The sequence below is a fragment of the Parasteatoda tepidariorum genome, chromosome 6 (genome assembly GCF_043381705.1).
Source record: "Parasteatoda tepidariorum isolate YZ-2023 chromosome 6, CAS_Ptep_4.0, whole genome shotgun sequence".
NCBI lineage: Eukaryota > Metazoa > Arthropoda > Arachnida > Araneae > Theridiidae > Parasteatoda > Parasteatoda tepidariorum.
In genome coordinates, this window is record NC_092209.1 from 45,406,416 (window position 1) to 45,433,903 (window position 27,488).

The following is a 27,488-nucleotide window of genomic DNA, read 5'->3' on the forward strand; positions in this document are numbered from 1 at the left end:
ACTGGTTTTAATATTGGAACGGTTGGTGCAGCAAACCAGTGTAACCGGTTACACCGGTGCGAATATTGGAACGTGCCCCTAGTTTCGCTTTTAGTGACAGTTGTTTCTGATTTCACTGTAATTGCATCTCATGTTTTGTACTCATCGCTTATTATGCGATAATCGTTCTTTTTGATTCGTATTGTAATCTGTGTTGTTTTAGGTTGAATTCAGATTATACAATTGTCTTTCTAGCAATATAATTTATACAAATTTTAAACCTATAACTTCTAGTAAATTTTAATAGACATTTTAGAGAATCATGAGTTTTCTTACAAAACTTTTTGGAGGTGGTAAGAGTGGATCTAAGGCTCCAACTCCTGCTGAAGCTATACAAAGGTTGCGAGAAGTTGAAGAAATGTTAATGAAAAAGCAAGAATTTTTAGAACGTAAAGTAGAGCAAGAACTGGCTACTGCTAAAAAGAATGGCACCAAAAATAAAAGGGGTACCACTTTTATTTGCTGTTTATTTTTTCGCTTTTTACCAATTTTTCTCTCTTATCTAGTTGAATGATTTTGTTAAAATACAAATATTTTTTGTCACTTTATCAATGTTTCATTGCAATGCTTCTTGTGTTTCTGAAAAATTTTAGGTATTTGTGATTTCCATTATATATATATTTTTACATATGCACAGTTTTTTTTTTTTGTAATCATAATGTTTTTTTTTTCTTGTGCAAACTGAAACCACCACACTGTTTAGTGAAACTGTCCAATTGTTGTCCTTGGAGTAAATTTTTAAAAATATCGATAGTTGTTTTCCCAGAGTTTAGTACAAATTGACCTTTCACGTTTGCCACATTGTGTTATATTCATTTTTTAAATGTTTCCTGCATGCCATTCCCCAACAGATAAAACCAGCGACTCACACAATGATGCCATGCTTGGAGGGAAGGATAATTGTTCCGCATTCGTGTAATACTATAAAAGAAAATCACAGAAGGTGACAAACTTGAAATAGCTCACAACTACTCACAGACTTATGACGAACCTCCACTGTAGACAAATATTGTTACAGAAATATCCTTGAGGGAAGGAAGGGGATTTTGGAAATCGTGACAAGGGATGGGAAAAGATATCAAAAGGTGTGATCTGATTAACAAAAGAAAGAATATAATTTTAATTAAAATTAAAACATATTAAATCAATAGACAAGGTATTTTTTACAATTAAAAATTTTTCTCTCCTTCAAATTAATTACTAATATTGCCATTATTGTTGTCATGTTCATAAATGACATCAAAACACAATAATTAAAGTTTCAAAATAAAATGTGCAATGACTTTATTATATGTTATATAGTGTGACGAGATTGTTAGGTAACGAGAGGAAGGGGTCAAGAGTATTGAGAAGCTAAATAAAGAGCTGTAATAAATTATCAGATAATTTTATTTTACTCACAAAAATCTTCGATAGTGATGTTCAAACGGTTGTTGTTTTTGTTTTAAGTTGGGGAGAAATTGATTCATATTTTAATTTTTACTAGGAAACTTCCAACTATTGTAATACATAAAAATTAATGTTTTGCTAAATCATCTGGGAAGATTTCCTTGTTAGTATCTATGCATAAATAGTTACCAAGTTTGCAATGACTGCAAACTGAAGAAAAATTACTCAAGAGGAGCAAATCGAAGAATGTACTTTGCTGGCTTTATGGTTTTTAAACTTCCTGGCTTTATGTTTTTTATAAAATTTTGCCAGTTTAAAATCCCTTTGGTGATTGTACTTGTTTAAAACAGGATTCAATATAGAAATATCGTTAGTTTGGAAAATTTTCAAAATTGTGTCTTTATATCCCAAATTTTGAATGACAATTATAGCTATCATTGTTGCTATATTTCACTTATTCACAAGTGTATGAAATGCATTCACATTCAGCACAAGTATGACTTTTGTAATATTTTTGTCGTAATAGTGCTATAATTTTTTATGCAAAAAAAAAAAAAAAAATATTGCAGCAAGTGTTCAAGAAAATAATGGTTTTTAATTTTTTTACACTTTCAGAAAAAAAAAATTTTTTGAAAAAAGGAAAAAAATGCTTATTTGTATTTGTTAGAAGTTTAAAATTGACTTTAATTCTTGATTTGTATTCTTAGTTGCTTTGCAAGCTTTGAAGAGGAAAAAGCGATATGAAAAGCAGCTAGGTCAAATTGATGGAACTTTAACGACTATTGAATATCAGCGTGAGGCTTTAGAAAATGCCAATACAAATACTGAAGTTCTTAAGATTATGGGTTATGCGGCTAAAGCATTGAAAAATGCACATGAAATGTAAGCTTTCTTAGTTATTAACTGCTTGAAAAATTCTCTTTGTTTTCAGTTGCCGTACAATTGAGGCAATTTCGAACAACCTACCAATGTATGGGCATTTAAGTCAACCCCTATTTTTGCTTACAATATTATAGGAAGTTTTCGGTATGTTAGGTATATAAGTCAGCCATTAAAAAAGGAAAATGTAAAAATTTCTAAAATTAATAATGATAAAAAAAAATTATTAAATTAACTGAATTTTCTTGAGTTAAAAATATTGGAAAACTCTTGAATAAATTATATTAATTTTTCTTAATCTTCATTTTTATGCTCTGAACGTAACTTAAAAAATTGTTTCTAAAAAAAAAAACTTTTTATGAAAAGTAAGTAAGTTGCGAGAAAGTGTTAAATTAATTCTATATTACATATAAACAGTTTTTTGAAAGGGTTTAATTGATACAAAATTTTTCATATCACATATCTTAACGCATCTATATTTCTGGAATAACAGATGTCCGACTTTATTGCTAGTTGACCCCCTGAATTTTGAGGGTTTGAGAAGTTGACTTTTGTGCCAGAATATACAATAATCAAAAATTTCTATCAGGAACCATGGTATTTTTCACCTGAAATGTATTTTGGATACTAGTTATAGTACATACTGTCATAAATAGAACAAGTAGCTTTATTTGCAATTAATCATTTTATTTTCTTAAATTCTTATTAAAATTTATTATTTTGCTCATGAGTTTTTGTGAGTAAATATTTATGGTATTTTTGTGCACTCACAGTATAACAGCCCCATGTTGTGTCCATTTACCTTTGAGCAAAAGGGGTTGTTATATTGAGCATTAACTATTAAGAGAATCTCTTAAAAAATTGGAGTATTAGTAATAAAATTGCTCTAGTTAGATATTAAAATTATCAAGGTTCTGGCATTAGATTTTCTAACTTATAGTGGAATTTCAAACTTTCCAAACTTTAGAAGAAATTAAGTTTCTAATCTTTATTATTATTTTATTCGCTTAAATCATGATTTATGTATGAAAATTAATAGTATATGGGCTATAGGTATACACATATGGTAAATAAAAACTTTAAATAAGATTGTTAATAATTTAAATCTTTTCTTATGCTTTTGTTTATTCATAAACTAAAAATTTTCAGGCATTCTTTCCAAATAGTAATGGTTACTCTTTGTCTAATTTTATATCCATTGATATAATTTATTAATTTTGTTTTGTTTTAGGGATGTAGATCAAGTACATGATTTAATGGATGATGTTCAAGAGCAGCAGGAAATTGCAAATGAAATATCTGATGCTATTTCTAACCCTGTTGGATTTGATAAAGATTTTGATGAAGTATTGTTTTATTTAATATTGGTTATTTTTTAGCTAATTAAATTGTCAATTTTAGAAAATAAGAATGACTAAGTAAGGATTTTAGGATTTTTTTTTTAAAAAAAAGTTACAAATTAATACAAATGTAAAAAAGAGTTGTGTGAACTTATAGAAATTTTTAACATATTTTAAGCTAAATTTCTCTTCTACAAAAGATCACATTTTTGCATTTTCTCAGTTTCTATAATTAAGAAATTGGATAAATGTTTAGATTGATATTAATTTATGTTTTAAATTTGTATTGAGTTATTTAGCTGAAACATTATTTTAACCTCTGATCAAAGTCGTAGTTCGAATAGTCATTAAAAAATTTTTTAATCGTGAATGTTTTTCATATCTTTCCCATATTTGTATTAAGTTTTTAAATGCATTTATAGAAATGAGGATTGTTAGACAGTAATTTGAAAATGGTTGGCTTGAATTACTTAAATAATATTTAATTACCATACTTATGTATTATCTCGTCAACCCTTTTCGCAAAGAAAATAAATTTGGAAATGGTTCAATTTTCTTCTCCAATGTAATTATCTCATTTTTGTTCTCATTTTGTTCAATAAGTTGGATTTGTACACAATAACACTTAACAACTTTTTTACTCTAGCAATTGTCCAATCACTAATGAACTTGAGATTAGCCTTTCAATGCACGTTTGTAGTTCCTACATAACAGTTGCTCACCAAAATAAGTGTATGGAAAGTGTTTTTCACTTGTTGCAAGTTTTGAGTGTGCTGCAAAATCTTTCCTGCCTATACTTACGGATTACTATTTCCGTTGTATTTGGAAGCTATTCGTCTCACATTGTGATTATTTTGTTATGTGGATTTGTTACCTGATTAATTATTTGTGTTTTTAAAAAAAAAAGAATTCTTATAAGAATAGTCATTTGAAGACCTTTCATTTCACGACCCAATGATCATCATTTGGAGAAAAAACTTTATAGAACACTTCTTACCTTGTCAGCAATATACCAAGTTCAGAATTTAAACCTCAATCATAATTTGTAATATGAATTTAATCTCGCTGCTTGGACAATACCCTAACACTAATGTATAATAGTCTATGGCTTGAAACAAGAATGGTAATAAACAAGAAAAAAGAAGCCAAATCAGGACTGCCAAAAAATAGAGTTCATTCTAAATCTAGCAACCATGTAACCTTTTTTAACAATACATCTATAAATAACTAAAACAAATTTTCACTTCAAACTTACCAGAAAAGTTATTTATTTTATTAAAACCGAAATTATCTGTTTGAAAATATCAACTTGCAGATTAAGCTGTAGTCAGCAGCTGTATACTTTCTAATCTGAAGTAGAGCAGGTCAAGAACTAAAGATTGTTATTTACGTTTATATTGAAAACACCATCCATACTAAAATATGTTAGTGTTTAAATTAAATGTATGTATAACAGTTTATCTGCCAAAGTAAACTGTAAATAACCAAAATAAAAATAAATTTTAAAGAATTTAAAATCTTTTTAAATAAGAATAATTTTTATTTTAATAAAATGTACTTAATTGAAGTAACACTATTTTTTTTTTTGTTACTTTTCATCATGAAATAACTCTTGCTTTCCCTCACTGTTTATTGCTAAAAATAATCATTTCATTTATTTTGAAAACAACCTTGCATAACAAGTAGTTTAGCTGATTGGCTTATATGTTAACAAAAATATTACATTTATAACATTACAGTTTTTCCATGATTAGAACTATTTTAGTGCTTGCTTTATGAAAGCCATGGTCCACGTCAACTAAACTTGGCATTACATAATCTGTTAAATGTTGTTAGGTGTTTTGTAGGTATGATTTACTGTTTATTAAAATTAATTTGCCATCCACAGTAGCAATAAAAAAATGCATGACATAATTGACATTTTAGAACCAAAAATGTTGTTACGAATAATCTGTAACAATATGAAGTGAAAAGAATTTTTTTTTTATTTTTATAAATATCAAAAATTACTATTATGATAATTTATATTATATTATAATTTTATTTTAATTAAGTAATAAGTACTTAAATCTAAGGTTTGTAAAGCTGCTGGACTGTTTTAAAAATAAAATCAACTTAGATGTTTATTTATTTCTTTTCATATGGTTTATAGTTTCTTATGGGATAAAAAAATAAAATTTTAAGAAAAATTATTTTGTGAAACTGCCCTTTTTCCTAAAGTTGAACTTGTGAAGGTACCGCTAAACGGTAGTAAATTTGACCTGGATACTGCCATATTATTTTAATTTAAATGAAATATAAATTTAAGAAAAGTAAGTAGCTAGAACTTTTTATGTCTGTAATTGTACAAAAAAAGTTTTAGTGCTGTGTAGACTACTGTGAATAACTTACAAAACCTTTATGTTAAATATTTTATTTTAGGATGAGCTAGCTAGAGAGCTAGAAGAATTAGAACAAGAAGAATTAGACAGAGATCTACTTGCTGTTGGTCCATCTACTACTGAATTACCTGAAGTACCAACAGCTGAACCTGCACGTCCAGGTAACTCTTTATTGCCTTTTTGAACTAAGATTGATATGGTTTACATTTTATTATTCAATTTGTAAAAGTTATGCAGACAATTCAGCAATCATGGGAACAATTAATATGACAACTACCCTATACTGAGTTACATCTAAAGGTATCTCTTTTTTAAGGCTGTTCTATCATAATTCTTGAATAATAAATCAATTGTTTAAAAAAGCAATACAATTTTGTACTAGTTGTATTGTAAATATAGCAAACTATTAATGTACTATAGTTTGTATACATAAAATAATGCTCCATATTTTGTATAATTGGTTTCCTAAAATTGTCTGACAATTTAAATCGATCAACAAAAGTGGTAGGAGATAAGAATATGCAGATTGCTGCTTACAGCTTTATAAACTGTGTATTTATTTTCTTGAAATTTCCTTCATAGTTTTAATTTTTATCAATAGAATGCTACTGATGACTAAAAATGAAATAAAACTATATTTTCCTCTGCATGTTAAACCATTATTTCTACTGAAACATTTGCAAGGGCTTCTGCTGAATTTGTCCTCAGGCCTTACCATATTGTTATATATACAGTGGAACCTGAGTAAAGTGACCATTTTCTACAAGTTTTATTTAGCGTCTTCATTAAGGACCACCTCTATATGGTGACCATTTGACTTGGTCCCGAGGGTGGTCAATTTAGACAGGTTCCACTGTATATATAATTATTATTATTTATTTATTTATTTTTTTAAATTGGAGGGCCATCAAATTACAAAATTAAGCTATTTTTTATCTTCGATAAAAATATATACTTTCCTTTTAACATTTCGGCTATATTCAAATTCCTACTTTTTCCAAATCTTTGAAATTCTCTTTTTACTTCTTTTATAATTTATTCTTGACTTCTTTTTTTAAATGTTTTCCAGCAAAAGCAAAGCAACCTGTTGAGGAAGAAGATGAAGATATGAAAGAATTAGCTGCTTGGGCTTCATAATTTTCCTTGAGTAAGAGTTAATTTTAATTTATATTAGTGTTGTTTGTTTAATTATATTTTTAAAAAAACTTCTATGAATTGGAAGTGTTTATAATAAGTAGTAAGCATTAATGATAGTGTCTTTAATTTTTTTACCAGGATGTAACATTAGAAACATGTTACAAGTAAAAGTTATTAATGAAACGAATGATGCTTTTGTTGGTTGAATAACAGTATTGGAGTCTTCTATAATTTCAATATTTTTTTCAGTAAATATTATTATTATTTAACTTAATTTTATTAAATAAGCTGTTTAGGTGGAAGTTTCATAACAATCTGGATTTTAAGATATTTGTAGATAATTTAAAATTTTGTGATGGAATGATATTAGAAAACTATCATCTATTATATATTCATAAAACTGGTGCTTGTAATGATTGCAATCATTTACAAAATTATTTCATTTACATAACATTTAATAATGAGAAACCAAATTTATTGCACTGGGAGAAAAATGTGAAAGCATCTGTGAAAAAAACTTTTTAAATAAGAAATATAACATATTATGAATAATTATTTTTAATAGCTTATAATTGCAGTGTTAATCTAGCGTGATAAATGACGTCAATTTCCACGTTATTTATTTCATTATGCCAAATATTAAAAACAAGGCTAATGTCTAAAATTATTAAAACATTAATATTAAAAAAATTTAATGGAAATTTTACCAGTAATGAAAAATCTTAATGTAATACTTCTTAAAGAAAAGATTTGTAATGGCAATTGAAATAATAACTACTGTATGTGTGCAATTATTAACTATTCATTAAATTTTTTTATATGCAGTGATCAATGATGTAACTGTCATCAGTGATCAATAATACAGTGATAATATGCAGTGATCTAAAAGTATAAGTGTTTATTTATCTATTATAAGTATCTTATTTATTTAGGAAAATAAAATATAAATCATATTTAAAAATACGTATTTATAATCTAGGTTGTATAAATTTTAAAAATCTATAAATTAATATGCATTACTTGAAAATAATTTCCTTTTTAAAAAGTCAAATCTGAAAACTTTTAACTTTCTTATAATTTATTAAAAAAATTTTAATTTTAAACTGCTCTTAAAATATTAAAAGCTAAACAATTTTATTAGTCAATTTAGTTTCTTCCCTTTTTTATTTCCATTGTCCTGTAAGAAATAGATTTCTTTCTTAATCAAATCTCAACCTTGCTTACAATTCAGGCTTATTCAAAAGCCTGAATTTTTTTATATGTTTCTTTCATTTCACAAATTTTGCTATGTCTCAGCATATTATTCAGCACAATTTTTAGTTGGCTCTCTAATATATATAAACAACAGCCAAATATTGTGGATGTAATACTAATTTATTAAAGTAATTTTTATGTTGCTAAAACATTATTTTTTTTTTTCAGAACTATCCTATGCGTTTTGTAAAAAGTTGTATTTCAACATGTAAGCCTGTCTCATGAAGATTCTTTATCTGATAAACTGTATATCTTTTGATAATATGTAGTTGCTCCTGAACTATTACATAATGATTAAACAAAAATTGTTTATAAAGAAAATTACATTTTTTCTTAATCAAGTCAAAGTAATGATATTCAATTAAACTAATGGTTTACTCCGAAAAATTGAATTAAAATTGTTTTTGAACTTTCTATAAATGTTGTTTGTGATATGATTTGGATAGTTATATTTCATATGTTTATTTGTTTTAAAATTGTTATATTTGTGTGAGTCTGACTACTTACATATTGTTTTCTATTTTCTGTGCTTTGCAGTATAATTTATATCCATTTATCTAAAAGCTTGGAAAAATGGCAGGGTTATGATTAAAGCTAGCTTGTATATAGATAAGAGACTTCTGTAAAATATAGCTGTACACTTGTGTGTTAATACAAAATAACATTTTAACAGTCCATTAATATGCCATTTATTAATTATATAGACATGTAAGAAGCAACTCTGAAATGTATTTTGGAATTGTAAATTATTTTTTCACTCTTTGCTTTTGTGCCTGTTGAATAGACAAAATCACACCTCTTTTTACTTTCAAATAAAATTAATTAGGCTGTATAAAATTGTATTGAGTATTAATAAATTCTGTATTTTACAAAATAAGCTTCTGGACTAGTTTTTACTTGATAAAATTTATGCTTTAAAAATACATCTATGATGTATAAAAAAGTACAGTTTTTTATTGTACTCATTTACTCATCTGCACCTCTAATGGGGTATTATCTCCTATGTATCTAGGTATTTTTCCAAAAAAAAGCTGAAGATAATGAGATTAACCCTTTGGCTACTAACGGGACTCATTTGTCCCAACAAATGCTTAAAGATTGCTAATGGGGTGAAAAGCATTTAGAAACTTATTGTAATATGTCCCAGTCGTAGAGTTCGAACCAAGTATACGTGTTTCATGTGTTAAATATCCCCTAGATGGCGCTAAAGAAGAGTTTCTTGCGTGAAATAGCATTGTGATTTTGCTCTGGGACAGATATATCCCACTAGTATTCTTCATTGGGACAGATATATCCCACTCGTATTCTTCATTGGGATTGTTATGTCCATTCGTATTTTCTCAAATGAACATAGAAAAAAGAACAAATATGAGTTGTCCAATGTGTAATGTCGGGTTATGCAAAGATTGCTTCACCCTGTATCATATATATCTTCACCCTGTATTAAAAAAAAAGTCCATATAATAAATTTTTCCGGAATGATAGATGTGCTTGTAGTAAGTCGATCACTACAGGTGGGACATATGTATCCCACCATTAAGTACTGCCGGGACATATATGTCCCAGCCTCTAAATTGATAACCGCTTGTCAGATAAATCCCAAATACTACATTTGCCTTATTTTGACCTTTTAAATAATAAATGGGACAAAAATTTGTAGTCAAGGGGTTAAAACGAAGTAATTGGTACATAGAATGAATAGTTAAAAAGATAATCAAATACTGATGTTAAAAAATTTGTGCCTATCGACAAGCTTGATATTACTATCAAAACAAGCAAAGCATTGGATACAATGTTCTACGCTTAATCAAATGGGACCAAAACCAAGTCAATAGGATTAATAGTTTAAAAGATGAGCATTTCAATTCAATTCAGATGAAATTTTTTACGCAAAATTATGCTATAACTTCGGAACGATAAGTTTTATTGACTTTCGACTTAATTTAGTGTAAAAAAAATATGCAAGAAAAAATGTCTCACGTAAATAGTAATATGTCAGATACATAAATAGATTTAAGAACAAAATAGTATTTATCAATGAAACCTTTATGACTTTGGTAACCTCTATACCTATCTAACTTTTGAAATATCCGTCTAATCGATTTTGTTTTTGTATTATTCGATTGAGCATAAGAAATTGCCCAAATGATAACTCATTTCCCCAGATAGGAATTCAATCCATTACAACTTCTGAACCATTATTCCTATCTACTTGATCTTGGTGTCATTCGATTCTCCATTAAACAATACCTCACTTGCTATATGGGAATGTCTTCTCATCTTTATAAATTCAAGATCATTTTAAGGGTGGGGGGGAAACTTCAGGTATCTATGTTGAGTCAAACTACAACGTTTGAAACTATTTCCGTATTCAACTATTTAGTAACTACCCTATGGAGTCTAGAATGTAACAGTTTCCAATTTTTTGAAAAAATTGAACGCGGAGGCTGCATTGCAATACACTGTTATTTTTAAATGAAACATTAACTCAACCTCAGAAAAAAAAATTTAAAATCTTTTTGAAGATCACAATTAAAAATTTCAGAACAATATATCATAAAATTTAGAAAAAAGGGAAGAGGTTGTTTTAACCCTCTGAAAATTATCGAGACTGGTGTACTGAAGAGGAACCAGTATAGGAGGAAAACAGTGTAATAATTCAGAAACAGGGTAATTGAAAAAGATTCTGACCCTGGTTCGGGAAGAGGATTATAATTGTTTTGATTTTCTAAACCATTTTAAGCAATACGTGAATAGTTCAACTAGTCATTTTCAGAAAGTTTTTTGACCTTCCCAGAAAATTTAAATACATTTTAAGACGGAATTTTCGGCTGTATGCAACAATAATATTGGTAATTTTCTTGGTTTTATTTAAGAAATTTGATGCTTCCTTTACCTTGATGTTATCCTGCCAATGTTATTTACTAACAATGAGCGCTACATTTGCTAGTTTTAAGCTTCTAGAAAACATTTCATGTACTTGACAATCAGTTGGAGAAGAAATAATTTCTAGACTTAGTTCTGGGCTTAAAGAAGAGATGAATCTGGACTCATATTTCTTAGCTGAACTATATTTTTTCAACCCATTTCAAAAAATTGTTTTCGATCAGAACCGTGCATCAGGGTGGCCACTCAAATTAGATTTTAAATTTTCCAGATAAAAATCTTAAAATTTCCAGGTTTTTGTTTCTTTTTTCTTATAAAGTGTAGGATGTGTGCAAGAAAAGTGTCTATATTATAAAATATTTTATTCAAAATGTTTTTTTTTTTAACAGATCTTGAAAAAAATTTTTTTTCACAATCTGGCAAGATTTTATATTTATTTTTTGATGTTTTGGTACAAAATTTTGAATCAAAATTCATATTGACCAAAAAAAACTTCTTTTAAAAAATTAAAATATGTTCCAACTAATTTTTGGAGAATTTTATCAAGTTAAAAATACAAAAACATTCCGGAAACATGGAAAAAAATTACCACGAAAGCAGCGGAACAAACCATAAATGGATTCAGCCTAAAGGCAGAATTTAAAAACAGAAGTTAATATCCTAATCCCTTCTTCCACCTCCACCACAATCTTTCCTAAATTGCACAGTCCCATAGCGGTCAAAGGTTTCTACATTCAACCATGGAAGAATTTTATGTGTGCATTCTAGTTCAACACAGCTGTAATGGAGCAAATTTTGATGCAGCAATGTATCGCTAAGTTGATGATATTTCAACTGTTTGGAGATACATTTCCGTCTTAAAAAAAGTGGGTATACTGGATGAAATAATTTAAATTAAGAAAATTAGAAGATATTTTAAATTAGTGAAATTAAAAAAATTATCAAAGAAAAAATTAACAGCTTTTCATTAAAATTCCCTGATTTTTCCAGTATAAAAAAATTCCCTGATAATTCCAGGTGGGTGGCCACCCTGACAATACACAGAACAAATTATAATACCGGCTGTTCAAGGAATTCTAAGAAAAGGTATGCAAAAATCTGAAAACAAAGGTGGTTAAAGTTTAGAATAGGGTGCCTCTTGGACTGAGCACTGAAACTTTCCCATTAGAAAAACTCCATTAAGAAAATTTTTCAGCAAGAACTTAAAAAATTCTCAAAATAAGAGCCTTTTATTGTTCTTTTTTCCCTTTTGCTTTCAATTCTTGACACCTTATACAATCCCATATCAAGCTAAAAATCTAATTTTAAGATCAAATAATCAGTTGGGAGACCATTAAATACAATACACACTTTAATTATTTAATCAAGTTTATTTTTGTAAAATCTTGAAATATTACAAAGGAACATGTGTCATTTTAAAACCTAAATTATAACCATACAAGTCAAATGAAAAATTAGTACTAAATATATATTTTCCTAATATAACTAAGGACATCATAAACAATATGTAACAAATAATTTTGATAGAAGAAACAATTAAAACACAAAAATTACTTTACCGTATACAGTTCTAACAAAAAGTGCTCAAATATGAAAATTATTTTCTTTCCTACTAAGTGCTTATTTTTTAGCTCTAGATACCATAAATATCAGATAGAGGTAACATACTAATTAGAGGTAGGATGGTAATTTTTTTTCCTTCTAAATAAAAATTTATAAAAGGATGAGCCCCTCCATTTCATGAAGTTTAAAATAAGAATTACAGTATATCAATAATGTCATCAGCGTATCATCACAAGCACTTTTTTTTAGTTTGTCCACTTCATAATACATGATATTTACCATTTTGTTGAAGAAATAGATCAAGTGTTAACATACAGGAGTTGCAAGACATATTTTGTTTTATATTAACCAATCATTGTTCTTTTGTAATGGTTTAAATTAACTAGAAAAAATTAATCTTTTGAACAAGGTACATTTATTTGTGTATATGATCTAGCAGTTCTACAGTAAATATTTTATATACAAATAGAACATCTAAGTTTTTTTTTCTCAACTGCTCTGGATACTGCATCAAATTCGTTGCACTTTATGTTATACAAATTATATGTATTCGGGTGTTATTAAATCAAAATACATTATCATTAAACTGAAATGAAAAAGAAAAATACATTTCAAGTTTCATTTTTCACCGCAATATCAAGTTTCCTTAAATTATTAGATGGAAAAATAGAGTACAAAAGATAAGCCTATCTCAGAATTGTACATTAGCAAAACTGCAAACTAATATGTTGCAAATAAATATATTTTTAAAAATGATTACTCTGAACTGTATAAATACTGTTTCTCTGTTTGACTCAGGGTTTCATATACCACGAGCTGTACATTTTCAAACTACAGCATAGAAGAAAAAAACTACCAATTGTAAATAGAATTCTCAATTTACAACTTCAAAAAACCAAATTTGATCAAATTTCCATATCATTCACTTACTGCAGCAATAGGCTGAATGAGACTTGTTCAAGATACGATGTGAGAATATGGGATACCAGTAAGATTACGAAGCTAATAAGCAAAAGCTAATAAACTGACACCAATATAAAATATATATTGGAAAAAGTTATTGCTGCAACTAAAACTCTTTCTTAAAAATTAAAAAAAAATAGATCTCCAGCATTGATTTACACAAATCTTTTACGTTAATGAAAATATTTTAGGATTTTTTTTATCCAAACTATAAAAGAAAATTTTTGAAAGCTATAAATAAAGCTTTAATTTTTAAACTATATATTGTACTAACTAGCTGAAGAGAATTAACAGGACTTTATATCAGATCAATATTTGAAAAATTATTAAATCAATTCACAGGATTTGTTGATTTAAATCATTCCTTTAATCAATTGATTTCTTTAAAAAAATTTCAGATTTAAATATTTACAAAGCATTCTAATATGTGATTGCTGAAATTTCGTTGCATTGATTTTATTTATAATAAATACACTGCTGTCTTGATAAGTTTTAATTATCAAATTTACATAAATACTTAATGCACATTTATAATGATAAATTTAAAAATATTTTAATTCATTAGGATTTTCTGAAATAAAGAAAATGAAAAGGCAGTTTTTTAATACATCCTGCATGCATAAAAAGTAGATATTGAATAGGATTTCTTTAGCAATAAACATGATGGTCATGCAAATCCTACCTCTAAAACAATCTTCAAGACCACATTTTATCTTAATATTGCAAATAGATTTCTTAAAGTATGCATCATAAATTATCATAATATGGCATAAAGAAAAGATGTTGAAAAATAAATGCAAATTGTCTTTTCTTATCATGATGAGTATCAGGGGTCTGTCCATGTCGAATTTACTACCGTTTAGTGTTCCTTCACAAATTCAACTTTAGGAAAAACGGTAGTTTCACAAATTCAATTTTAGGAAAAACGGTAGTTTCACAAAATACTTTTACTTAAAATTTTATTTTTGTATCCCTTAAGAAACGATAAATCCATAATTTTGTGTTGATTTTTAAATATAATTTTTCACAAATCATGTCTAAATTTTCACAAAATAGGTACCTCTCAGAAAAACCTAGACAGACCGCTGAGTATGTTTAATTATTTTATATTAAAACATTCATAAACTTGCAATTATGGCCTAACGCAACAGAAATAAAGTAACAACAAATTTATTTGGTCATTGCAAAAGCTTCTTTAAAAAAATAATGAAGATCTGCAAAATTAATTTTGTGACTTATTTAGCGTCTTTTTTTTCAATTGAAAATGTCACTTTTTATTTCATATTCAAAAATTATGAATGTTGCTATAAACGAATTTTTAATGCATTAATATAGTTTTAAATGTACTTGAAAGGTTTATTTTTAATAACATTTCAATTTTATAAAATTTAACCTATCATAAAAGAGCCGTAGTGGCTTAGGGGATAGAGTGCTCGCCTTCCAACGAGATGAATCGGGTTCGAATATCCTCAGTGGTAGACTAATCATGAGTTCGAGTCCCCTTGCTGTTAGGCTAACTGTGGGAAGTCTTTGTGGTTTTCCTCTCCATGCAATGCAAATGCAGGTTAGTTTCATCAAAAAGTCCTCCACAAAGGCTAATTTCGCTCGATACTTGATCCAGGGATTCTTTGTCTTCCGGATTGGGTTCAAAATTATAAGAATACGGAGCTGAATGTTGGTAGTTGTAAACTGAAAATTCGATTGGCTGTTCAACGACGGTTATTAAAAAATTAAAAGTTTTCAATGCAAGAAATCTGTCAATTCCTCATTTTTTTTTATTAGCCCGAACAAAGCAGTAATCAAGTAACTTTTCAAACATTAAAGAGCAGAATAGGCAGCTTTCCATTTTCAAAAAAATTGTGATTTCCCTTCATAGTGATATTTCATTTGCACAATTATTATTATCAGTAGAAATCTAACCTAACAGTTTTAAATAACTGTTACTAATTTACAAGTTTCTTTCTGTTAATACAATCCAATTCCTTTCTATGTTATTCAACTGTGAAAATGATGCATGGTGGTAAAATTACATACAAGTCCACTAATATCTTTTTTACTGCAAAGTAGTTGAAGGCAAAATGGTCAAATTTTGTAAGAATAAAAGAAAAGAGTATCAACTATAGTTGATAAATGTAGTCAAAAAATTCTTGTAAAGAATTAATTTAATTTTAAAGAAATAATTAGAAATCAAGGTTTCTAAGATACAATATTTGTCTATTATCAGAAAAAAAACAATCAATTATAATTTAGTATAATTACTAATATTTAAAATAATTATACTGTAAATACTATACTACATCTACTTCTTCAACAAGTTTTAATAAGATATCTGGTTTTTAATTTGGAGAGATAATGAATTAAGTTAAATTACATGTTTTTCTGTAATGAAAAATTTAGTATACATAATTTTATTTTTCCTTGCTCTACAAAATCTGAAGCGTTAAATACTGATTTCATCTCCTTAACAAGTGAAGTACATACATGAGGCATTTAAGCATACTTTTGACATTACAATAGTAATAAAATAACTTGATTATCTAGTAATATTCAAATGTATTTACAACACAAAAAAGTGAAGGTGGCAATATTTTAACAACTTTTACTGAATGATTTGATATTTGGATGGTCTATTTGATTAGCATAGAATCATGCACATTGAAAAAGTACAATATGCAATAAATATCGTATCTTTGAATTAAAAACAAAATTGCATATTTACAACATAATTTCAAATTAAGAAAAACTATTATTTCTTTTTTTAAATGTTAAAAAGCATACAGTGTTAGTGAGAATAAATTTGCACTCATATACACAATCACAGATTGAAACATATCACAAAATTTTGCAAGATAACAAGAAAAATTGTGACTAGTAGATATTTATGATTATAATATTTTCACAACAAATCAAGAAAATTAACATATTACAATAAATAGAGTCATTTAAATATTGCATTCACAAACACTGTTTATGATTCAAACAAATATTTAGATTTGCATATTAGTTTTTTAAGTTGCACTTAATAAAACTTTCATTCTTTTTTACAGGTATGAAGTTAAAAGTATAGTATGCCAAAGAAAAAAATATAATCACTATCAATCTAAGAGCACTTCCTTAATAATTAGGTATTACCTTGCTTTCATCAAATTTTTTTGAAAATTGGTAAAATTCATAATGATGAAATGTTTGCAAATTTCACATTTTGCCACATTTATATAAAAATTTATTAGCTAAAAAATTGAGATAAAACATTTTCTTTGGTCAAATGATGAGAGATCATATTAATGTTCGTTATGTCTAAAAGATTATGAAACCTGCAGGAAATTATTAAAAATCCCTCAATTTTGTAGGCACGTTTAAAAAAAAAAAGCTTAGAATCGGAAGAACAAAAATTATTAGATGGACCGGAAAGTAATGGCGTTTCGGTGCATTTGACAATTGTTATCAAGATTTTATTTTTAATCAATAATGTATTCCCCCTCGTTAGCGACAACCTTGCCAGAACGAACAAAAATGAATTGCTTTTTAAGACAAATTAATACTTAATGTGCCGAAACAACATTACTTTCCGGCCTCCATAATAATAAAGATATCTCAGTCGTACAAAATAATTGAAGTCCTAAAAAGTTAATACATAAATGGGATTTTCTTTTATATTAGTTTGGGGCCATTCAGATATTACGCAAGCACCTAACAAGCTGAGGTTTGCAATTCGGTTATTTTTGCTAACAAGTGAGGAGGTTTACAATTAGATTATTTTTCCTAAGAAGTGGGGCGATGGCGGGTATGAGCAATATTTACGTAAGGCATTAAAAAAACTTTATTTTCAAAATTTTCTTAAAAAGCAAAATAAATTTAACAAAAAATATTACGCATGAAATTTAAGTTGAATTTGAGGGAAAGAAATAATTGGAAGAAAATTTCTCCAAGGAGTTTTAGAGGTTGACAATTTTGAATATAAAATTGCTTATTTTTGCTGACCAGGAGAGAATCCAAATCTGCCATAAATATGCTTTCATAATACTTGAATAGCCTTTTTCTAGTTAATATTGCAAAACATTTCTTAATACAATAATATTTATAGTATTTCATTGAATGAAGTTTAAAACAAGTAAAAAAAAAAAAACTCAACTCTGCAAACTGACAATAGCAATAAAATTCATTGCTATTATATAGGTGCAATATCTTACAATTTATAGTGCTTTATTATTGTACGAAAAAATAGAATTAAAACTAAATTGTAATTTTTTAAAAGAAAATAACTAATATAAAATTCCTGGAGGCATTCGTAACAAATATATTGATTCAATAATATTTTTTTATATTAAAAGACATTATTTATAACTCTATCAGCAGCACCAAGTCACATTTTAAATATTCATATCTTAGACATTTTAGAGTGAGCTGGGACTGAGAAAATTTAAGTACTAACTTGGTTACACAAAATAAAGTACTGAAAGAAATAGTTACAGACAGATCTGTACATGAAACATTGCAAGAAATTGAAAAACATTGCTTATTAATATTTACAAAAGTCAATGTTGAATATTTACAGATGATAACAGTCTGATTCAAATAAAGAATAATTGAAATAAAAATCCTATTTGATTAATTGAGAAAATATGTATTAGGATTTTAAAAATGCATTTTTCCCCCTTCTGAATTTAAAAGAAATTAAGAAGCTGCTTTCTTCATCTTATTCTTTTTAAGCTCATCTTGATTAGCCTTAGAACTTAAAGTACCTTGAATAAGTTCATCTGATTTTAGGCACTTTTCACATTTTTTAGAGTCAGGATTACTAGAGTAAACATCATCTCCACATTCTACGCATATTCTAACTTCTAAACTTTCTTTGGATTGTTTTTTGTCTCTATGATCTCTTGATTCTTCTGCAGCTGACTTTTCCAAGTCTGAACTAGTTTTATGTTTCTTTGAAGGACTAGATCTACCACCTTCAGATGAACGTTTGGCAGCACCACTGTGAACAAGATAAACATGGTTCTCAAAAAGTCTGTACAGATTAAATGTAGCTGAACACACTGTACATTTATATGATAAATGAGCTGGTTTTAATGTTACTTTGTGGATTTGATTCATGTGACTGACAAGTTTACTAGCATAAACTCTCCCACATATAGTACAACAACCAGCATCTTTGTTTTTGTTGGCTAATTCTTGCATATTTGAGGTTACCAATCCATGAGCACCCAAAAGATGTCGCTCTAAACCTTGATCTGTAAAAAATCTCCATTGACATTTTTGACAATTCAAAGGAGGACGGCTAACAAGCATTTTAGGATGGATTTTGACTTTATGAATTAGCTGCATATGTGTGCGCAACTGGTCAAGATCTTTAATATAACCATCACAAATTTCACACACAACTAAGTTGTTTGAATTCATAGTTACATTACCAGGTTGATTGGATTGTTTGGCCGCTGGCAAAGGATAAGGTCCTGTCATCTTGGGCAAAGCATTTAATTCTGGCATATTTTTAGCAAGGTTTTGTTGATGTAATCCACTTCCAAAAGGGGATGAATTGAAGAATGGTCCAGTATTATGCAATTTTTTACCACTGTTGACAGTATTTGAGGCAAAAGGAAACTGATTAGGAGTTGTTGGCACTTGATTACTTCCAACAATAGGGACAACTTGGCCAGCAGAATTTAAAACTTGGTAAATACGATTAGGAGTTTGTACCATTGGAGATACACTAGAACGAATTTGGGACATAGAATTAGAATGAGCTGGTCGTATGTTTAAATTGGACATTTGCATAGGTGACATTATTTGATTATGACTACCTAAACTGTTATTTAAAGGTGTACTAGAGCTTGATTTGTAATTTGGGAAATTATTAGGAGCACTGTGAGGATGACTAACAATAGGAGAAATCTGGTTCATTGACATTGAGTCAGTCATATTTTCATGCTTTTTTGGTCGTCCTCGACCTCTATGCATTGAGCCAAGAGATTTTTCATACGCTTTAACGACAGCAACAGTAATAGGTTTAGGCGTCAAAGCAGGAAAATCAAAATCTCTAGGTGGAGCTTGGTTAACTCCATGATCAAAGTACCTTTGGCATTTTGTTAAATGATTATTCAACTTAACTTTTGAATTGCTTTCAAAGGTACAGTAAGGACATTCAAAGAAAAGCACAGGAGGTTGTATTCGGCCAATTTTTTTGTGAACCTGTTCCATGTGTTCTAACATCAATCTTGGGTCTCGATTAATAACTTCACAAAAATTGCACTGGTATTCCTTACGTTGAGTGAGATGAGGCACTAGTAAATGTCCTTCCATAACTACTGAAGATTCGGTAGTAAACCCACAAGTTTTGCATACTTTATATTCACAAGAGTAAACATTATTAGCTTTTTTGGCCTCAATATAACTTTTTTCGTGGTTAGCCAATTCTTCTTCTGTTTGAGGACGTTTTCCTTCTCTCTTCATTTGCCTCTTTTTAACTCTTACCATATCTTTATGATACCATTCGTTAACACGACTAAGGCCAATACCAATTAAAATCTCACCAGCAGAGGTATGGAAAAAGTCTTTGCTTTCAGATTTAGAATCTTTTTCTTTCGGTGGGAAAATGTCTGGTTCCTTGAGTAAATATGATGAAACTAAAGAAGGACTCTCGACTAATGCTTCAGTGCTCCTCAAGGTAAAATCTCCTTTCACTGATATATAACGTCCTATTTTGACTAAGCCAGTGAATATCTCAGGAAACCCAGTATCCTCATTTGTTAATTCTGCAAAAACAAAATTATCAGGAGACTCTTTAAACCTATCATGAGCATGTGAAGCAATATTCTTATTTTCTTTGTTGCTAGATTGATCATCTGATTTTTGAGATAACTTGACAGTTGAGCTTTTTTGGTGAATATTTTGTAAACCTTTAGAAATTTCATCACATCCAATCGAATTTAAATGCTCATTTAATTTTTCAAGAGGATTAGGTTCAACAAAACCATTTACTAATGGTCTTTCCTCAGCATCTTTATCTTTTGAAACAGGTGTCTCCTCAGCATCTTTATCTTTTGATACAGGTGTCTCTTCAGCATCTGTATCTTTTGATACAGGTGTCTCCTCAGCATCTTTATCTTTTGATACAGGTGTCTCCTCAGCATCTTTATCTTTTGGTACACTCAAATCTGGAATTTCTGTAGCAATTGCATTCTTTACGTCCAATTTTGATTTCTTTACAGTTGAATCAAATTTATCTGTCTTATCATTTTTGCTTAGTTCATCAGATGTTTTATGACATTCACTTTCAATCTCATTGTCTTTCTTGTTCAAAGATTCATTAGTAGATTTGTTCAGAGATTCATCTTGTAGACCGTTTTCCTTTTTTTCACAATCATTCGATATTGAGTCCTTTACATCTTTATCTAAGTTACTGCTATCATGATTGTTGCTTTCTGTAACATCAGAAGTACAAGAAACTTCTTTTACTTCAATTTCTTCACAGTTTTTGTTAGATTCTTTCTCAGCCTCTCCCTTCTTTGAAGAACAAAAATTTGCTTCATCACTCAAACCAGATGAGTGAATTCCATTTTCTTTTGGAGTATCTACACCCAACTTTACTGAAGAATCTAATTCATTTGAAATGGAAGAGTCTATCTTTTTCTCTGGGTCTGACATTGAATCAACACAAGATTGATCTTTAATATTTTGTGTTTCAAAATTATTGATCTCAGATTTAGTCTTGGTCATACCATCAACTTCTTCATTTTCATCCTTCAAGAAGGTTTTCTTATCTGACCCACTGTTAAGATCACCTTCATGTGTTTTACCATTGACTACAGAAGTCATCTTTGCAGCAATAGCATTAATAACAGCTCTGAACAGAATTAACTAATGCCAAACATGGACAAATAAATAATTAATTTTTATACTATGTCACATACTGCTTGGGGATAAAAATGTAGAAAGATCAATCGTCCTAAAAAAGAAAAAAATGTAATTTAGTATTAAAGCAGTATTTTTATTTTAAATCAACAATTAAAAATTATTCAATTCTCTAATTATTATAGCTAGATCTTTCGTCAAGAGACTTCAATTTTCTTTCTTAAACATTCAGAAGTTTTTACAGGATAAACAATAAGAAAATGAAGACAATTTGAAAAATTCTATATTAAAGTTTGATTCTAACACATTGAAATCTCACTGGGAAAAATGTATTGAAGCAAATAGTATATATTTTGATTAAATAAATGCTTGCAATAAATATACAGTTTCAATAATTGACTTAGAAATGTGACATTTTATGGTTATTTATCTATTAGTTATTAGGAAAAAAGCCTGAAAGTTGTCTGTGATTATTAACCCTTTGCCTCTAGCAGCCGAACTCAGTTTGGGCAATGCAAATATACAAATTTTGGAATGCTCCTGATTTTTTAAAAATCCGGACATGGAAAAGAGGCAGCTGATGAAATCGGTGGCAAATTCATCAGCTTTAAACCGAATAGCAGATAAAATTGTAGCATGTGGTACAGAGATAACAGATGCACACCTGTTTAAACATTGTGAGAAAAATCCACTGCAATAAAGTTATTCTGCATCACTGAAGAAGAAATAGAAACGATCTCTAGAACACTTACTGAAAACACTTCTAGGATGAAAGGGACAAGATCCTTACACCAGCTAATTGTAGAAAAATAGAGTGGATATCTCCAACTCCATTATAGAAATATCAGTTGTTTTTGCGGAGTACGAAGTAGATTTTGTCATACCTACGGTACGAAAGATTTTGACAAATGCCAATTCACAAATAAAACAAGATCAGAAAACTTATAGCTGAAAAACACAATAAATTTGTCCTTATAAGAATAAGGAACTTTATGTTTTTGACAAATATTCATCAAGCAGCAACGACTGTATTCTTACTGACGAGGACAATTTAATGATTCTATTTAAAAATATCAAATATGAGAACCTAATTGCAAAGAATTACAGGTGGTTGTGTTCTGTTGTTCAGAAAGGGGTTCTGTGGTTGTGTTCTGTTGTTCAGAAAGGTTCTGAACAATACTGGTAAATAGGGAAGCTAGATAATGGGGCAGATGTTGAAAATAATGAAAGATACAGGAAAAAAAGTGAAACTGATTTTATTCTAAATGGCGTAATTCGAAGCTTTTTCCAAAATGCGAGAAATTCGTGAATTTGTAAATTTTATAGAACGCGCGAATTTCTCGCGGTAATAATTTTTTAATGCGAGAAAGGAAAAAAATATGCGAGATTCTCGCATTCTCGTGCTGTAGTGAAAACACTGAATCTAAATATAAATATGTTGGAATAGCACAAGGTGATGTAGAAGACAATGCTGATATTAAGGTTATGTTTTTAAAAACAATAGATGACAGTGGAAAAAACTTTCAAGTAAAGGAGAATGATGTATCTTACATTCAGTTTGATTCTATAATAGGTATTCTAAAAAATTCAAGTTTAAAAATAAAAGGAAATAGAATTTTCTATCAATTTGATGGCTCAGTTGATGTCTATGAAAAATATATCACAACACGTTTCAAAATTGTTTAATTCTTGGCTCTAAATAAGTAGGTCCACTTTGAGTGTTACTTTATTGTTAATGGCAAGTGTTTTTTACCTCCAAAAAGACAAAAACACTTTCATTAAAAGGAAAACAAGAAATATTCAATGTCTAATAGGTATCAGTAATGAAATTATGCACTTTTAAGTTGTATGAATATTAAAATAGTAACACAGGGGACATAATATGCTTATTTAATGACAAATATACATCCATAAATAAAAAATAAAAACTACCTGTTGAAAATAACATAAGTATGCTGCTTGATATTAATTTTTGAGTAAGTAATTAACCACCTTAGATGCATTTTGGTTTAAAAGAAATTTTTTTTTTTTCAATTCCCTATTTATCAAAAGTGATCTGCATTTTTGGAATGACTCACCTGCATAAAATTGTTTCATTTTAGCAACTTCTTTTAATTGATATTTGCTTAATTATATGCTGGACAAGTTTTATAGTAATGAATTCCTTATAAGGAATTTTTAAATAGCCAAAATTTAAGCAAATCGTAACTTTTACTTTTTTCAATCTAATTAAATAGGATTTTTTTTATATTATGGTCTGATATGATATTTCTGAATTGCTTTTCTGCCCCATTTCATTGACAGTTAAATTATTTCAATATCTTTGCAGATATAGCCAACTTTGTTTATTATTAAGGCTGTAAATTAGCATTAGTTATTGAGAGTAGGCTGATGTTTAATTTTGTTTCTCTAAGATAAAACAAGAACAAAAAGGCAAGCACAATATTAGATGATAATGGAGAGGAAAGGGGAATAACAAAAATAAATAAATTTTAAAATATAAAATTTCCAAAAAAAGGTTTAACTATAAAAAAATGTGACTATAGTTGAAGAATAAAATTTATCTGGAAAAAAAAATATAAATTGAAAACGGCAAATTAAATGCAAAACATATATAGAAAAAAAATTAAAGAATGAACAAAGACAGAGTAGAGAAAAAAATAAAGCTGAGAGCATCAGTTGCAGAAATTCTAGTATTTCATGCTTAATTTTCCATAGTTAGTAATTATATTTTCTTCTGATACAGAAGTTTAAAACTGATTATGAGAAAAACAAGTCTAAAATTAAGCATATAATGTATTCGTTTTAAAATGATATCTAATAATAAGTTTTTTAATCTAAGGAAATTAATTTCTTTATAAGTTTCGAAGCAAAATCATTATAAAGGTACTTTTAACACAAAAAGCGGCCAGTGGAACGCAAAAAAGCAGCCATTAATAAGTTTACCTCTAGTGACCAGTGTCCCCACCAGATAAAAGCTCAAAAAATGTAAAATAGTGATAGTTTTTAAAATGTAGTTAAACTTAATTTTAACACTCAAGTGGTCAATACTTAAAGGAAGATTTTCATCTCATGATCTGAAACAGAATATTTGCCAAGTCTTGGCAACTTTCTGGCAGCAGCTGGCAAGAAACTAAAAAAAATAATAATCACGGAATGGGATCAACTAAGAAGGTATAACTCACAGCCACCCTCTGATAAATCTCTATATTTTGTTCTTAAATTAAATATTTGCAACAGTCAATGCAACAGATCCTAATACAAAAATATCTACATATTTAAGAAAAGTTTATTTACAGGATGAATGAGAATTATCTTTATTACTTTGATACCCCATAATTGTAATAGAAAGAAGAGAACCTTTAACTTTTTCAAAAATATTTCTTTAATTTTAGTGAAATAAAATCTGTTAATGTCATTAGTAGTAAAAAAGCTAACTCATTTTTTCTCCAATTGTAAAAGCCTATCACAGTCACTATTCACAAAGTTAGCTTGCTCTTGTCTTGTATAAATTTTGTTTATTACAATGTAAAACAGAAAAAGGCACATATTCTATAATATATCAATCAACATTAAAATGAAGCAAATCAATAAAAATTTAAAGAGAGTAGTTATAATATAAACAATAAATTACCTTAATATATAACTTTAATATCAAAATAATTTCTTTTAACTTATGAGTAAAAATTTTATAGAAAAATGATTATTAACAACACATGAAAAACAACTTTTTTTCCAACATATATTGACATATTTTTCCAGTATTAATAATATTAATTATCAAAGAATTGAATGAACTGAAAAAGTAAAAATATTGAAGTTATAATCAATCAGTTCAAATCATGAATAAGAGAAAATCAAACAAACACAAATTTAAGTAAACAAAATACAAAAACAAACAGATTTTAAAATCAATAAACTCTCTTAAAATAGTTTTGATTTAATATGAAATGAATCTTTCAAATTCAGATACACAAATTTGTTTGTTTATATATTGCTTTAAAAAAAATATTAGGTGCTTCATCTTATAAATAGTAAGCAAATGTAAATAAACAAAAGATATGTACGTAAATAACCAAATTTATTTATATTAAAAAATAGAATACAATCATAAAATACGTATGTATCCTGCAGCAGGATTACCTTACACATTGCATGACGTTAGGCTTATGGAGAAAAAATTTTTTTTTTATTATTAGCAAAATTAAAAATATATAAAAAACATAAGTGTTAAGAAATATTATGTTGAAATCGTAAACGTTAAATTTTTATGCATGTAATTGTCTTAAGAAGAAGTATAGTTTCTTAAAGATGTAAAAAAGGTTTAACCAAAGGGTGCATAAAAAGTAAAACTAAATTTATTAAATTGAAAAAAAAATAAAACGTTTTAAAATGAATTTTGAACATAACAAATAGCTGACGTTCAATGCAATTAAAATACTTTAGACGGAATATATAGATAAACAATCCTGGCATTTCCAGTATATTTATAAACAATAAATAATTTAATAACAAAATATGATTGAAAATTTTATTAGTACCGTTAGCTAACCCACCTTTTACAAATAGCGACAACTTTGCAACAGCGGGTGTTTTGAAATTTGTCACAGATACGTAGATTAAATCAATTAATGAATTTAAGACAATTATTTTTAATATTTATGAATAACATACATCGAATTGCTATGTGTAGATTGTCGAGTCCATATCCATTTCTCGACAAAGATGATTATTATAACAATTTCTCACAAAACATGGCGTCTGAAAACGTCACGTGACCTCCAATTTTTACCCCTCTATCCGCGTTAGATAAAGGCGAATAGCTTTTTAGAATTAAAGTCACATGATGCAGTAACAATAGTTACCCAATGAGAAACTAGATTAGAATATTTATCTGGTTATCAATATAATTAATAAAAAAAAATTGTTACTATGACAACCATAAAAATGGAATCACATAGTAGTTATGAGCAACCCCCAACACCCTAAACTGATTTTTATGTAAATTAACACAAAATTATTTTTTTTCTTAAAAAGTGTATATTATTAAGTTTTAAATATTTATTCATTAAGATCGGAAATTTTTTTTTCAAATAGGTCAACTTATACTTATATTGTAATATAAATATTAACATGTCAACTAAAAAAATCAATAACACTTCTTACTATTTTTAATTCATTTTTTTAAACTGCTCACTAGTGCGATTTTTGCAAATTATAAAGTGGAAGAAAATATAATTATTTCCTCTTATGATAGCAACGTTGAATTCTTGCTTATCTATACAATATATATAGTAGGAAAAACTGAAAATGTTTTTCATGCCTTCTTAAGGAAATTTTCTAATAAGGAGGGAGGGGGGACTATTTAAGCTTGAATGTATTGAATAAGTTATACTATAAAATATATTGGTATAAATTTTATTGTTCAGTAATAATTTCATCAATTAAAATATATTATTAAATGTTTTCGTACCCTCAACGATATGAAAGTAAGAATACATATCTTTTTATTATTCGTTAAAAAAAACGAAAGAAAAAAAAACTTTTAAGTGAAAAACTGTTTTAAGTCATTAGTTATAATAAGGAAAAAAATATTTATTTTTTTAAAACCATCATCATAGCTATATTGAATAACTTTGTTTATGCGATCTTAATAAAAAAATATATAATTACTCTACAAACTTCTTAAGGAATTTTTTTTTTTTAAGATTTCTAAAAATGACTGTTTTTAATTAGATAAATTGAATAAGATGTATTGTGAAATAGAAAATTAAAAGTGTATTTTTAGTATCTGTTCTGGTAA

At 27.9% G+C, this 27,488-nt stretch overlaps 2 protein-coding genes across 3 annotated transcripts; one reads left to right on the plus strand and one right to left on the minus strand.

Moving 5' to 3' along the window:
• On the plus strand, nucleotides 1–9,296 carry LOC107443464 (charged multivesicular body protein shrub). The gene is made up of 6 exons (XM_016057327.3): nucleotides 1–485; nucleotides 2,136–2,310; nucleotides 3,539–3,653; nucleotides 6,069–6,189; nucleotides 7,098–7,175; nucleotides 8,588–9,296. Exons 1-5 carry the CDS (start codon nucleotides 302–304, stop codon nucleotides 7,163–7,165), a joined length of 663 nt encoding a protein of 220 aa, XP_015912813.1. The 5' UTR covers nucleotides 1–301; the 3' UTR covers nucleotides 7,166–7,175; nucleotides 8,588–9,296.
• A 6,909-nt stretch (nucleotides 9,297–16,205) lies between these two features.
• On the minus strand, nucleotides 16,206–26,489 carry LOC107443463 (MOG interacting and ectopic P-granules protein 1). 2 transcript variants are annotated; one of them, XM_016057324.4, is made up of 2 exons: nucleotides 26,242–26,489; nucleotides 16,206–21,779 (listed from the first exon to the last, which is right to left on the minus strand). In XM_016057324.4, the coding sequence occupies exon 2, from the start codon at nucleotides 21,647–21,649 to the stop codon at nucleotides 18,506–18,508; it is 3,144 nt and encodes a 1,047-aa protein (XP_015912810.1). In that variant the 5' UTR covers nucleotides 21,650–21,779; nucleotides 26,242–26,489; the 3' UTR covers nucleotides 16,206–18,505. The 2 variants fall into 2 exon arrangements, with proteins under 2 accessions (XP_015912810.1, XP_015912811.1); XM_016057325.4 differs by having other exon boundaries at nucleotides 26,227–26,480.
• Nucleotides 26,490–27,488: the final 999 nt, after the last annotated feature.

What these genes read in the sequence shown, in the direction of transcription:
- LOC107443463 (XM_016057324.4), bottom strand. Translation starts at nt 21,649, where the DNA reads ATGACTTCTGTAGTCAATGGTAAAACACATGAAGGTGATCTTAACAGT.
- LOC107443464 (XM_016057327.3), top strand. Translation starts at nt 302, where the DNA reads ATGAGTTTTCTTACAAAACTTTTTGGAGGTGGTAAGAGTGGATCTAAG. An exon ending in TGGCACCAAAAATAAAAGGG is followed by an intron (nt 486 to 2,135) that starts GTACCACTTTTA and finishes TTGTATTCTTAG; the next exon opens with TTGCTTTGCAAGCTTTGAAG. An exon ending in TTGAAAAATGCACATGAAAT is followed by an intron (nt 2,311 to 3,538) that starts GTAAGCTTTCTT and finishes GTTTTGTTTTAG; the next exon opens with GGATGTAGATCAAGTACATG.